The following is a 15937-nucleotide window of genomic DNA, read 5'->3' on the forward strand; positions in this document are numbered from 1 at the left end:
ATGCTGATAATAAAAATGTAGATCTCCTTTGACAACCGCAATACATTACCACTCTTACCTGCCATCCTTATTAGCATAAGTGCATAAACTCGGGAGTTTTAGTATCGAAAGTCGCTTTCAGCGAGCCAGTCTCTCAAGTGGCTACTACTTCGAAATGAACTCGAACCACTCGTCAAAAATCATCATTCTTTATTCAATATCTGTTGGAGAGCTTTACTGAGTTCGATTTGTGCGTTATAATTTTCGAGTAAAAGCTCGATATATGTTTTGTTTGTGTAAAATCAGAGTATGTTATGATATCAATATTATAATATATTACAGATTACAAGAGCTAGGATATACAATTACATGACATGAAATAACATGAGATTTTAATAATACAGATTACAATGATCCTGTAATAATCTTTGATTCATAAATACAGTTATACGCATATAACGTTTTCTTCAATTCAAGAAAAATTTCGAGTTAAGGTTGTTTTAGATTTAAAAAGTTTATGCTCTCTCTCTCTTCTCTTCGCTCTCGAGATAAAACTTTCTAATGGCTGTGGGATTAGAACGATAGTAAACATCGTTCAGATCGATCTGAATCTATGCACTCTCACCCAACAAAAAATGGTAAAAGCCGAATTATAAAGGTAAACAACGATGCACAGTATAAATTTTCATGATGATTCGTGTAACGGTTAGACACATTCATGAATCGCGCATTCACGTAAGCACGCAGCATGCGATGAGAATTAAGTCCCGCACCGTATCGCGCGCACGGAACGCTTCGAAAAGATAGGACATTACGTATGACACGAGAAAGCGGAAAATTCTTTGTGCAGCGTGTTACCACAACGTGTGTTATGACAATTAATAACATATGTATAAAATACTTGTATTTTTTCTTGTTTCATATTTTTTTCAGAAATATATATAGATAAATATACAGGGTAAGGCACCTAAAACAGGTCACCTGAATATCTCGGCTGTTATTGGTGATAGAAAAAAATGTGTCAGACCAAACTTGCATGATTTCGAGGGACACATAATTTGTTCTAAATAGTTTTTTATTAGGTGGACGCGTAGAGGTCATATGAAGGTCAACTTCGTTTTTTTAAATGGTATGATATGTTTTTTTACGTACCATCTAGTAGAGCGTTTGAAGATGCGCACATTGATCTACGGGTCAAAATCATTCAAGGTCACTAAAGGCTAAAATTTCTAAGTGCTAGAACTTTTTTATTTCTGATTTTACGGTATTTTCAATAGCAGAGAACTCTAGGCAATATAAAAAATATAGATATCAACTACTCAGAACTTCTCGGAAAAGAAAAATTTCTAACGGCTAGAACTTTTTCATTTCTGAATTTACGGTATTTTCAATAGCAGAGAACTCTAGGCAATATAAAAAAATAATGATATCATCAACTTAGAACTTCTCGGAAAAGAAAAAATTTCTAACGGCTAGAACTTTTTCATTTCTGAATTTACGGTATTTTCAATAACAGAGAACTCTAGGCAATATAAAGTAAATTATTTTCCCTTGCAGTTGGCCTTCAGTGACCTTGAATGATTTTGACCCATAGATCAATGTGCGCATCTTCAAACGCTCTACTAGATGGTACGTAAAAAAACATATCATACCATTTAAAAAAACGAAGTTGACCTTCATATAACCTCTACGCATCCATCTAATAAAAAACTATTTAGAACAAAGTATGTGTCCCTCGAAACCATGCAAGTTTGGTCGGATACATTGTTTTCTATCACCAACAACAGCCGAGATATTCAGGTGGCCTGTTTTAGGTGCCTCACCCTGTATATCGATAAATATATATAGATTTTACAATATATTATTATTAAAGATGCATACCTGTGCAATTTTTCCATGATTTATTCGCTCTCTTTCTAAAATAAAGGATATTATATATAAAATTCATAATAACACACATAATACTAATAAAGCATAAAGTTTTATTAATATTTAAGGATTACTAATTAATTATTAATACGTTTATTAGTTTATATATTATATATTGGAAAAGGGAAAACATTTGTATGCAACAACTGTATGCATTCAGACGAGATAACAAACGGAGATTGAATAGTTTACTAATTGCCATTTTGTAACATGGTGTGATTTCTTGCATTTACTCGTCAGATTCCAGGAATGTTCCATTGATATAGGTTTAGCACGCATGATGTAATCTTAACAACAATAGCGAAGTGCTGCTGATGTTTCACATGCGAAGGAAATACTTAATAAATAATCGCGGTACGTCGTCGCGCAAATATGAAATGGTACCTCTTAATTCATTATATTAATTTAATTTATTATATTATAATAAAATATAACGAGAGTCATTTATACACTGGCACATGAGAAAGGGCATGACCGCACTTAGAAAGTCAGTCTCGGGGCTGATACGCGACCGCTGCAAAAGTAATCGGGTCATCGGGCGTTCAAACAGTCCCTCCTCTTTCTCTTCCCCGAATAGCACGCGAATTTCAGTTATTACATTGGCGAAACACTTCCCACGCGCGCGACTCGCAGCACAATAGGGTGAGAGTCGCTCCATGTCGGTCGCATTACACGTCCGGAAAGATGTGTACGGAGTTAGCCGCGCACTCTTGGAATTTTATATTTTCCTCAATTGTGCTGGGTTGTGCCACGTGCTAAGTACGAGGCCAGTAAAAATCTGTTTTTTTTTTTCATTTTTTTCTGAAAAACGTCTTAAGTTATCGACCTGTAGTTTGCATAAAGTGGCACGAACATAGTAAAAGCCAGCACAATTGAGAGAAATACAAAACTCAAAAAATGCAGAGCTAAAACTCATGCACATTCCGAAAAGGTCGCAATTATGCGCGTTGCTCGTGACGAAATTTCGCAATGCCTCGCTGTCCACCATGCTGCGAGACAGTTTTTAAAAACGGGAAATGTATAACCTAGAGATAATCACGATTATCTTAATACGAGAGCAACGAAGTCAACGCGCCCGTCGTTCTTCTCCGAGTCACTCGGAACCAACTTGTCAAGCAAGCTTTGTGTCTGCAGTAAGAAAACAACGCACAGCGCAAATCCATTCCTGGAATACTTATCTTTCTTCTGAAGCAATAATTTAGTTTATATAATCTTTAGTTTATATAATATATAATTTTGTCAAGAGCATATAGAATCTCTCAAATGAGATCCCTGAAACAATGATTCCGTTGCAACAAATGATCATTGAAACTCACAATGTCACGCATACGTAACACGTATAACATGCAACAATTTTCTTTCTCACAATTTACCTCTTACTCAAGAATTTCGAATTATCTAGGCGTGATCCCCGCGCTCGCTCGCTGAACCCAGTTTCCTCCCTCGCGAACCGCATCTGCAAACGACCCCTTGACGCTGTTTCCGCGGCGCGAGGAGAATTACGGTGCTCCTCCACCCACATCCCTGCGATTATCCCCCTGCGATTCGTAATCACGTTCAGCCAGTTCGCCGAAGAAAGCAGCACGTCCCGGGAGACGAACGTGACACACGACACGACAAAGTACGCGCTCGTGCTCTCGTGCACGCACCGCGCGCAGCTGCGTGTCCCATTATTTCTCGCCGTCTCGGTGGTCGCTCGGGACGGATGTGGGGCGCGCGGCACCCACGAGGATCGCGTGGAAACGTTTTCCAACACCCATCCGGGCGTCTGTTCCATCCGCGTTCCGTCGGCGTGGCTCTTTTATCGGGCGCTCTCTTGCCGGGCGACCGGAAGTCACGGTACATGGGGGTCGTGCGCGCAAACCGTGGAGCCCGCATCGGACCGGTGTTCCCTTCACCCCTTCACCCCCGCCGGGCCAGGCTTGGACTCCCTCGAAGTGGCACGTGCAGCTACACCCGCGGAGAACAAAGAGTTCCCGTTCGGCGATCGCCTTCCACCATGGAGATGATTTCTCCTCCAAATGATCTCCCCACGCGGATGTGCCCGCGCGAGGTCAGCCACGCGTTTAACTGTCGCGTCGTTATCGCGGCGTTTCATCTCTCATTTGCAGATGCGTATAGACGCGTAAACTGGGAGAGTGTAACAGGTCGAGGTCGTCGACCCGCTCGAGCCCCCGACAGCTCGCTGCGAAAATTTTTCAAGTACGGTGAAAGGGGGCGGGAAACCTGTTGCTTTAAAGAGAGAAGCTAGTCGAATTTGCAACGGATATTAGACGGCGCGTGCATGATTCTTTCATGTGTATTAAATATGGAGAGAATTTCATGGATAAATTTTTGATGTTATTAAAAGAGAGAGCGATGTTCACTAGCACGTCAATTATAACTGCTATCATTCTGAAAGTATAATGGAAAAAAAGTTACGCGAGTTTACGTTTTTGTTGCTCTGCTGTCATTACGCATTATTAACAATGATATGCATATTTTTATACCTGCAATTAATTAATGATCTACTAACGTTGCTGACAGTCATACAAATGTTGTAATTAGCGCGATTACTCTATTTTTATCTACCAAGGAGTAACGATTTATATCGTTGCATTATTCATCCTTTCATGATATCCACACAAAAAGGGATTTCACCGGCCACTCCGGTCGACGTTTCGCGTTCGTCGGAGCGAGACCCGCGTAAACTCCGGCGAAGATTAAACCCGCATCTCCTCGTGTTCGCAGACGGCCGCCGGAAGTGGAATCAGTGGTGGCCACCAGCGCGGAGGATGGCTGTTCGGACGGTTCCGAGGTGGATTGGTCATGGCTCGAGGAAGTGGAGTGCCTGCGGGCCGCGGAATCACCCGGTGAATGCGCCGGCGACCAGGATGAAAGGAGCGGGAACGTTTCCCCCACCAGTGGGAATACGGGGCGCAGGCGCGCCCGCGAGCGTCATGAAGCAGCAGCGGGCCGCAGTGTCGCGATGTCCGTCGGCGCGACGGCAAAGTCCCTAGCAGTCGGGGGCTCGCGTTGGCCACCCTCCAGCGGCGCGCTTCTCCTTGATCGTCGGAACAGCAACGTCCGCTGCAGCGGCGGTCAACGTTGCTGGCATCACAACGCCGATAACAATGGCAACAACAACGAGAACGATGATAATCAAGTCGCGCGTTGTAACGTCACGAATGAGGCCGTCGATCGCGAAAATCGCGACTGCACGGCGACGAACACAACCGGCTCCGTCGCCGCCACCGCAAATTCGTGGATGCGCGCCTCCATGCGGCGCCTGCGTCATCTGCGGCTACCTGAGGGCACGCAGCGCAACGGCGCCGGCGTTGTGAACGAGCCGGTCGCAAATCGGCGTACCGTGGCCGAATTCTCGGCGCCGAACTCGTTGCCGGACATCGCGCTGATCGCACCGGAGATCCTCGCGGCGCAGACCAACGGCACGACTTCCAGCACGCTGCGACCGTCGAGCGCGCCCGCTAGAAATGCTGCCGCTAACTCCGCCGTGAGCACCGTCGGCGCCGGCGCCGCGACGCCGCGCCGCGCCGGTCGACAATTCACCGGCAGGTCGCGGGCCGCGCGAAGTCGGGACGCGTCTTCGAGGCAGGACAGCCTCGTCTCCACGACCACTGCAAGCGACATCACCGCGTCCGGTACCTCAACAACAACTTGCTCCAGCTCGTTCGGTGGTGCTTCCAGCAGCCCCGCGTCCAGCACGGCGACCAGCACGCAGCAACGCGCCGCTTCGAGAAGGTCAGTGCAGTTTTGGTGTATCTGTTACGTAGTCAAGGTAGCTCACACTTTTGCTACAAGTTTAAGTATGTGCCTGAAATTCACAATATTAATAATAATATTGAGATACTCTGATAAACTGTTTAAGCGTATTTTCTATATTAAAACTAAAAAAGAAAACTCGTATCGATACATTGCACGTGGTCCGTTCTTTCTTAAAATAACAAGTCGCAATACCTGGATGTCGGTGATATAACTGCGGAAAATTCTTTAATTTTACTTCACAGCAGTTGCTCGATGTTAACTATCACACGTATCAAACTGAAACCTTTTCTATTATGTTCGACTGAAGCAGATGAAAATGCTGATCGATGGATGAGTGAAGCGCTCTGTAGTCGGGAATAACGCGGATCTAGTGATTCAAGTTTTTCTTGAAACATAAAAAAACTTAATCTTTATGGCCGGCTAAATTTCTTGGTGTCTAAATTTTTTGCTCTTCGTCTCGTCCCTGATCCTTCGCCTGGACCTCTTGCCACACTCGCCGGAAGCGGGACCGGAGTTAACGATTCGGTTTGTTACTCGTCTTGCTGCTCGTCCGAGCTTGACGCCGCTCGCGCTTCAGCTCCTCGTTTGCGCAATCGGTCGATATACTTCGCGAAGCAGACGTTAAGAAATTGGACGGAACAATTATCTCTACAACGAAATTTCTCATTAACGATCCTTAAATGATCCTTCGACGTTTTCGCTTTAGACATTAGTGATCCTTGCACACGTTTTTCTTTGGAAGAGCGATCGGTGTTCCTGAAGAATTGTAATTGACGATGTTATTAGAAATTGAACACGTTAATCATCAACGAAGGATGCTATATATTTTGTCTCGCTTGTGTGTTACTCAAATAAACGTCTCGTTACTCGTCACTCGTGAAAATAAATAATTTGATTTCAACTGGAAGGTTTAAGATACATAGAAATACAGAATTGTTTGCAGAATTTATTTTATTGGTAAATATTGGAAACTATCGCAAATTGATGCGAAAAATTGGTATTGGCACCAGCGAACTGTGGAAACGTATAATGAAAAAGAATTGCTTTTTTGATACGAGAGCAATATATACGTATGGACGATATAGACTTTCATTCGATATTTCACGTAACGGTCCTTGACACGTTACTGACTTTGTTGTCATACATTTCAATTGCAGGACTCACGTATCTAACAGCGTGTCAGGACTCGTTTCGTCACATTTCAGATTGTACTTCTATCAATAACACACGCTGTTAATAACATTGTTTTGCTTTCTTCGGCGTTTCGTATCAATTGCATCAACATCCGATCGAAACAACATCGAAACGTTTCTGCCGGAGAATACTCGTCTAATCGTTCTTGAAATTACGTCGGTAAATTATTTTTAATTATTCCAATAAATTATATCGCGCGGATCCACAGAGCGGATATACATCCGATGATAAATTTATCAATCGCTCGGAGGTAACTGTAAAGTGTGCCTCTCTTTTTCCGTCGACAAGTTTAACGAATCCTGTTTACAGTTGGTACTAAATCGCGCACGTAAAATTGCATTTATTTATCGATAACCGGCGCTTCGCGAGCAACTTCAATCGCATGGATCGTTAAACAAGTGCCACGTGAGAAACGTAATTTATCGTGCCGAGATAACGGCGGATTTATAATTGTGAAAAATTTATTACTGCTTTACCGTCTGACTTATATATTTTCGAGGTCTATTAACATAACGCTTTAACATTTGGAGCTAACTTTGTCGTACGAAAATTTCTTGTTCTTGAAAGCAGATGACGATAAACAGAATACGATTCGCAAACAATCGACATTGTACATTTACAGTTTTCCACATGAAAATAATAACAGCGTATTAATGATTACATTTTTTCAAAGATAGATTTAACACACGTATTCAGTATCCTCAAACGAGTGTGATGACTGTCTAACTGGTCTAACACATCTAACGATCATCAATAATCCGTTATTACACATACAATAAAAATATCGATGTAGATGTGTACGAAAATGTCGTCGAAGGCCGTATTCGGGGTCAATGATCTCGATTTCTTTTTGAGATTGCTTCACCGTCGATGAACCGTATAACCAGTTGCGCAATCCGCTCTCCTGTATCGAATCTGTATCTAGAAGCAAAATCTGTCGGGGCTAACGGAAGGACTTGCGACTTGCTCGCGCTCGCGTCGATTTTCTGTTTATAGCGTGAGAAAACGCAAGAATGACGTTCTCAACGGATATAATATTTTGTTGTTTTGTATGATATTTATGGGCACACCTCTATCAGTAATGAATCAATTATAATCCGGATGTGGCTAACGAGAGATCTCTTTTACCTGATCCCAATGGTATAAATTAGATGAATTAGATTCTGGAAGGACACAGAGCTGGAAGGAAGAAGAAGCTCATAGATGCATTTAATTAATGCATTTAAACCAGCAATAACTTGATCGAGATTGAAACGGAAACAATTAAAATTTCAGAGCTCTTGAGCGATACAAAGAAACTTCAATATCAATATTAATAACAAGTATTTTTAATCGATAAATGTATCCAATGAATTTATAAATATCATGCGTCATCGATCGCAAAGACGTTTCGAGAAAATCTTTGCGACTTTTACAAATGTATCGAAAGCGAGAATCTCTGTTTTAGCGAGATAAACGCGTGTGGATGCTTTTTTGCGTACTGGACAGGATTAACAGGATCGATGATCATTTGCAAACGGCGCTTTACTTTGGGGGAGGAGCGTGTAATGATCACATAATGATTTCGACCGGTTTAACGTCTAGCGAAATTCAAGAAGCCTCCTTAGCACGATGAATCCTACGAGCGGTCGCGTCGCGTTTATTGTACGCTTGCGAACACCGAAGTATCGAGTGATCGCCGGGTGCGAGAAAGTCCAAAGAAACCACCATTCTCTCAGACCGTGACCGTCGAAACGTCATCGTCCATGCCGACACACCTATTCCTTTCATTAATGCTGTAGCCAAAGGCGCGCCGCAATTTCCCTCGCGCGATCAAATCACTTGCATTGCATTTATGAATTCGTTTACGAACGCAATTTTCGTATATTATATATATATTGAAACGATAGCTTTAAATAATGCAGGGGATAAATAATAAATTTCTAATGTAACAATTGTTACTCGTCTCTAATTACTGTCCGTTCATATCACCAGTTGAAGTATCATTCACGTCTCGCTATTCTATTTAGGAAGAGGTGAAGGAGGCTCATAGAGCGAAAGAGAGAGGGAAAAAGAGGGACAGAGACAGATACATCAAGATTAAAACTTATGAGAAATGTGGCTCGATAATTTCTTTTGTAGCGTCGAAACCGGGCAAGAGAATGTTAATGCCCACTCTTGATTCTTGGTTATCGCATGACACGAAAAGGCGTTAATGAGAAACCCCGTCACGATGCAATTACATGTGCTAACGACGCGTTTTTTCGTAATTGTCCGGATTATTCAACAATGTCGTATTTAGGTCAGTTGGTTGCTATGGGAGTATCGCCAGTACCGGGTCGACGATGCACCGCCTCATGTAAGTTACTTTAACGGTACACCACAGCGTTATGGTCGCGACCATTGCGCGTCAGTGTTCTATAATCGTCGAGGATGAGTTCACCAAAGTGAGAGGAGAGTGAGCATGACGCGTATATACTTTGTTCTCCTCGTCACGTTTGTCCGTGTTGTTTCGAGAGTTCTAATGCATTGTCATCCGACGCGAGAGAGATCTTTATTTAGTTTTTTTTAGTTACGCCAGACTTTTTAACGATATCAACTCTTTCGAAGAAAGTATTATTTCTAAATTAGTTTGACTTATGTTCAAGTAATTTGTACCTGTTCGATATTTGTTGTTTTGTTTTCGAGAACGAACGTTCGCGTTGTCGAAGAAAGTGTTATTTTTTACATTAACTTGATGTACTTTCAAGTAATTTGTATTTTATTATGTTCGATATTAGCTGTTTTTGAGAACGAACGCCCACGTTGTACCGCCGAGAGTTTATCGTGTTGTTCGGTCATTGCACTTAATTCTTCGTGCATACTTGCTTCTCCCGTCACCTCTTCGCGGTAGTCCTATTGATCTTGACGAGGTGGTGTGCCGTGTCAACGACAAACGGCGGCACTTGCCTTTGCGCGTATCCAGACAGGCTCATAAATCCGAACGTGACTTACCTTTATAATCCAGTCCGCTAATCTTGATTTACGCATGTATTTTCGTTTCAAAATATAGATTGTATCTTCCAAGGCAGTTCTCATTCGATCTAAAATATAATTTATAATAATATAAAATTTACTATTAATTTAGTTATTATAAGAAATTTTGATTTTTTACAATGTTTAAAAGATGCAAAAAAATTGTTCCATTTTTTTTAATGATGCTTTCAGGCATATTTTACATCTCAAGAGTTGTGATTACACGATAACTGAAGAGTGCATTACCGAGTAGATAAATTGAAAAAGAAAGTGGAGATAAAAGACGCGAGCAGAGCTCAGAGTATTGTTGACCCGAAAATAAGGGTTCATCCTCTTCCCGCGCAGATCGTATCAGGAGGAAAAGCAATCTCTCTCTTTCATGCTGACATCTCAACGTTTGTCGCTGCGCAACGTTGATCATCATCTCCGTCTTATTGTACGGTCCAATTCAACCACTTTCGCGAATATCCTTTGTTTTTTGGAGAGCACCGTGACGCTATTTATAGAGAACTTGTGGAATGCCGGTTATCCTTTTGAAGAACAAAATTGCTCCATTCGACAAACAACGGAAAGTCCTGAGAATTCTGTTTTAATTTATTTAAAAATTTTTTAAACATGAATAAGCGCAAAGTTTCGTATCCAGAAAGCGAATTCTGAAAAAGACATGGCATAGAAAATAGATGAATATAAAAGTTACTCACTTTATTTCTAACGAAAGGAATCTCGCGTCGAATGTATCGCGGAAAAGTAGCGGTCAGTGGCGATGTCAGGTCGGTGTATACCTGTATACACCCGCACCGACTTGCTTGTCCTTATTGATTATTTCCCAGGTGAAGCGCGCTGGGTTGCCATTATTTAGGTCCCCCCAGGACAGGTAGGCACTTGTAACGGTGATTCCGAGCGTACCTAATCTCCTCGTTGACTCTAACGATTTTTCCTTATCAGTAAAGTAAGATCTGGTCCATCATGAGTATCCCTTAAAAAATATATTTTTTGCTCAGCGTTATAATTGTTGTATTGTCATTGGATCGATTAACGTTTGTCGGTGAAATAGATCTGCGGAAGTTTTACTTTGCATCAGAATCTTGTAAGTTAGAATAGTTTGATACCGATCAAGAAAATATAACGAAACAATTTAACATTCAAAGTAAGATAATTAATTAGAGAGACCAAAAATAACAAAATATCATGCTCCATTAAATTTTGATAAATAGTTATTCGTCAGTTTTTGATCATTTTAAGTTATATTTATTTGTAATAATAAAGTAAGTTAAAATTACAAGGACTCAGATTTGCGTTGTTACACGTTGTTGTGACACGTTAGAAGTTGGAATGACTATGCTACAACTCGTGCGTGTTGAAATTTTTATATGAAAGAGTTCCACATCTGTTATCGCAGTTTCGTGCGAGCATCGATGGATTGTACTTCGCATATGTGAGACATATCCGGTGTATTCCATATTCTTCACCTGCCGTGAAAACAGGTGATTTCTTGAATGAACGATGCTCACACCGGATGCCGCGTTTGTCATAAAAGTACAAGTCGACCTTCAAAGAAACGTATATGTTGGACATGTGCCGTTTTAACCAAAGTTCGCCGCTACGCAGTAATATTCAGTCATCAAGTATTTTTAAGTAATATCGATTATTTAAAAATTGCAACAGAGACACCGTTTCATAAAATATCCATTAGGGAAGAAAGGAGTCTGAATTATTCAAGAAGCTCACACGATTGCGAGTTCGGAAGCAAACGTATAGGAAACATTATTCGTTCGTTCATTCGACGCCAAGTTTTATTTTTATAATTAGTTTTCTGGATGCGCCTGGTGATGTAAGATTTCATGCTTCAAGGGTTTTCCGTATCCGCAAACTTTCGCTTTCTCAATTTCCGAACTTGAATAACTTCGCTCTTCGAAAGGCTGGAGATAGACGAAGCACGTGGAACACGAAAAAATTAATCATTCTAATAGTTGGTTTAACAGTAGACGGGCAACCGGTTTTCCATCGCACTGCACAATCCTACTTCTCCTCTTTCTACAAACTTTCCCCGCAATTTTTCGCAAATTTCTTTTTCGATCTCGATCGCGTTTCACTCTGTAAGAACCGTTGGTACTGCAGCTGAAGATTTTTATTTTCGACGATATCGGTTAATTGATGAAAAGTGATAGTTATAATGATATATGGCTTTATATGAAAACAACAACATCAAGACTGAGAAAGGCATCTCTACATTAATTAATTTGATAAAAAACGGCAACACCTAATATATCGTTGTGGAGCAGAAAAATTAAATTTCACGCTGTTCTTCCTCTTTTTTTATTTTTTTTTATTGCAAGCATGGAGACTTAAAATATGATATGCTCTACAATTTGTAAATCGTTAATATGATGCTTAGCTCTCGTTTTCAGTTCTCGTTAATTTTCGCAAAAAAAGTCTCTTTTCAATTCCTCGTTGCGATTGGGCAACATGAAAGGTATGTGAATCACTGATACGGCTGACAGTTGAATTACGATCTGAAATTTATGTGCATTTTATCACGTTCGCCGTGAGTCGCCTTGATCTCGGATAGCTTTTAAGCGCGTACCAGATTCGCGATGCGCATTTTCCGGCCATCATACATGCGACGAGAAGAGAGATTTACGCGACGTGGGTTTCCAACAAAGGCATTCACGAAGTGGCCATCCGTATTATCCGATCATGGCGCATTTCCGGACGGTATTGGAATTGCAGGCCACATTCCTCGTGAGAATTCCCAATTTCACGGAGACCGCGATTCCATTAATCAGTGAATTACTCTTCAAATGGCTTTCGATGACTGCATTTGCTTCAATTGATCTTAATTGCTACGCGAGGTGTAATGTTCCGTGCGAAACAATCGGCGTGAAATGTTCGCGAGATTGCGACACGTCTGCTTTTGGCTAGACGATATTCCGTATTCTCGTCGTTCTTGCCAGTTCATCGTATTCTTCGACGATTTCGACACAGTTGGACGCACGGCCAATTTGCCAATCCTTCGCGAAAGGCTTGTCAGTGCGAAGGCAGCGATGCATTCTCCTCGTCAGACAGCTAGTTAGAAGTCAACGTTGTTTTCAGGCAATTACCAAAGTCCGACAGCTGTGCATTGTTCGAGCGCGAATGCGAGTCTCTCTTTGTGACGTTTTCGTGTTACTATGGGAATGCTCTAACAGGAGTAAATACGTCCGTGGCGAGCCGGTCTGACGGAATCATCGGCCGAGAATGCACCGGTTAGTCGGGTTGAACGCACGTTTGTAAACCGATGTCTATCTCGCAAAGTATCCTCGCGGGATCGAGATGTTCGCTCTTCAAACCGAACCGCTTTTTGTAGCAAATAATATAAACAAACTGTGGCTCGGGTTTAAACACTGCGGAATTTAAAAGCAGAAGTTCTCTGGTATAAATGCGAGATTCTAACTCACAATCAGATAAAATAATCGGAATACAAAATCTGTATAATGTAGAAACGAAGCTTAAAAAGTTTTTTCTGAATTAAATTATCGTAGTATCTAATTGCGTTTAAGCGAAGTTAGTTCATTCGTCGAATCTCTCTTAAATATTACATTATTACCGAAATGGCTATTCAGCGCTTGGAAACGCGAGGCAACGGATGGCATATCTCAAGAGCGACAACGGATGCTCATTGAGTATTATCCTTTATTCAGGCTTTCAGGTTTTACTGTCGCGTAATCATCGCTGACCACGAAGAAACTGTACCATACAGTTACAGTTCATGATAGCAGAGCGGATGGCCGTAGAGTACGGCGGGTAATTAGAGCGCAACTGAAGAAGCTAAGCGTTGCTCTTCATGGTTTTAGAAACGCCCGGCTTTTTCCCAGATAAAATCACGCGCGTGGATCTCTCAGGACGAAAGACAAGTAGCTTTCGCCGCTCTGAACAAAATCGAAATATATCTCGAATTATGCACGTGCCACCTCGTCATCACGAGAGTCACCACATTTCGTTTCGAAATAATTGGACTTTCACAGGGACTCGATGCGGATAATAATACTTTTTTTTAAGTGCTCTTTGCTTATCTCTTCTTCGAATGACTTTACTTATTGCCTGTCACACAGGAAACTCTTGCAACTTGGGCTTCGTAAAACACTAGGCAAGACCACCTTTTCTCGTTTCGCTCTTGGATGCGCGAGCCTTTCCTTTAATGTCAGATGGATCAGGCGAGGAAGCAGTCGATCCTGTCGATTTCCTTTTTCGGACGTGACAACTTTTCAGATTCGGCGTGAGTCACTAGGCCGTCTCTCTTCGTGACTACATACTCGCGAACTCGTCTGTAGCTCGCATCTAATTTATGTTTCTCTTCTCACATAGTCGAGTTCAAGTTTAAGAGATAATTGATACATTTATGAATAAATCATGATTTCGGGCGTCGCATAATGATTAAAAAATATTTATATGTTCTAAAATTACGTGGAATAGATGTTTGTCCATTATTTCCTGTTATTAATTGCATATTATTATTACATTATAAATTCTTCATTATGCTGTAATGATTTAAACTATTATTTGTTATGAATTTAATAAATTTGATGAAAGAGGAAACATTTGTTGTATATCACTGCTTGTACTCGCATCGAGCTTAAATTCTGCATTGTCTCAGTGATCGTGCGAACGCTTCAGGAATCTTAATCATGCCGAGTCACGGCGTCTTTTGCGGCAGATAATTCGACATGTGCAATTTTGCAGCCGCGTAATTTCATGAAAGCACATAACGATGCACACTCGATGTTAATTTCTTGCGATTATGCACACACGTGCTCAATCTATTATAACAATTGTTTTATATTATCATATTATGAAAATATAAATATAATATAATATGTACTTAACATAATATATACAGGGTGAAGCACCTCAAACAGGCCACCTGAATATCTCAGCTGTTATTGGTGATAGAAAAAAATGTGTCAGACCAAACTTGCATGGTTTCGAGGGACACATAATTTGTTCTAAATAATTTTTTATTAGGTGGACGCGTAGAGGTCATATGAAGGTCAACTTCGTTGTTTTAAATGGTATGATATGTTTTTTTACGTACCATCTAGTAGAGCGTTTGAAGATGCACACATTGATCTACGCGGGTCAAAATCATTCAAGGTCACTGAAGGCTAAAATTTCTAAGTGCTAGAACTTTTTCATTTCTAAGTTTACGGTATTTTCAATAGCAGAGAACTCTAGGCAATATAAAAAATATAGATATCAACAACTCAGAACTTCTCGGAAAAGAAAAAATTTCTAACGGCTAGAACTTTTTCATTTCTGAATTTACGATATTTTCAATAGCAGAGAACTCTAGGAAATATAAAAAATAATGATATCATCAACTCAGAACTTCTCGGAAAAGAAAACATTTCTAACGGCTAGAACTTTTTCGTTTCTGAATTTACGGTATTTTCAATAGCAGAGAACTCTAGGTAATATAAAAAATAATGATATTATCAACTTAGAACTTCTCGGAAAAGAAAAAATTTCTAACGGCTAGAACTTTTTCATTTCTGTATTTACGGTATTTTCAATAGCAGAGAACTCTAGGCAATATAAAAAATAATGATATCATCAACTCAGAACTTCTCGGAAAAGAAAAAATTTCTAAGGGCTAGAACTTTTTCATTTCTGAGTTTACAGTATTTTTAATAGTAAAGAACTCTAGGCAATATAAAGTAAATTATTTTCCCTTGCAGTTGGCCTTCAGTGACCTTGAATGATTTTGACCCGTAGATCAATGTGCGCATCTTCAAACGCTCTAGTAGATGGTACGTAAAAAAACATATCATACCATTTAAAACAACGAAGTTGACCTTCATATAACCTCTATGCGTCCACCTAATAAAAAACTATTTAGAACAAATTATGTATCCCTCGAAACCATGCAAGTTTGGTCTGACACATTTTTTCCTATCACCAATAACAGCCGAGATATTCAGGTGGCCTGTTTTAGGTGCCTCACCCTGTATATATGTCTATTATATATTATATATGACTATTATGGAACGCGTGAATTCCTACGCGTTATAAAACATTTCGTGAATAGACAGGGAATTAT

The 15937-nt window shown here is 40.7% G+C and overlaps 1 protein-coding gene and 1 long non-coding RNA gene across 2 annotated transcripts in view; one reads left to right on the top strand and one right to left on the bottom strand.

Annotated features, from left to right (window-relative positions):
• Positions 1-15937, top strand: part of LOC105282020 — a 51678-nt gene that overhangs the window by 11718 nt on the left and 24023 nt on the right. Inside the window, exon 3 of the mRNA XM_026970957.1 lies at positions 4639-5649. Within this exon, the coding sequence (XP_026826758.1) occupies positions 4639-5649 (1011 nt within the window). The remainder of the gene's footprint in view (positions 1-4638; positions 5650-15937) is intronic.
• LOC105282019 lies at positions 6607-14719 on the bottom strand. Its single transcript, XR_003406751.1, has 2 exons — positions 10108-14719; positions 6607-9929 (listed from the first exon to the last, which is right to left on the bottom strand). It is a non-coding gene; the product is annotated as an uncharacterized LOC105282019 (long non-coding RNA).

Source organism: Ooceraea biroi, chromosome 7 (assembly GCF_003672135.1).
Source record: "Ooceraea biroi isolate clonal line C1 chromosome 7, Obir_v5.4, whole genome shotgun sequence".
Lineage (NCBI taxonomy): Eukaryota > Metazoa > Arthropoda > Insecta > Hymenoptera > Formicidae > Ooceraea > Ooceraea biroi.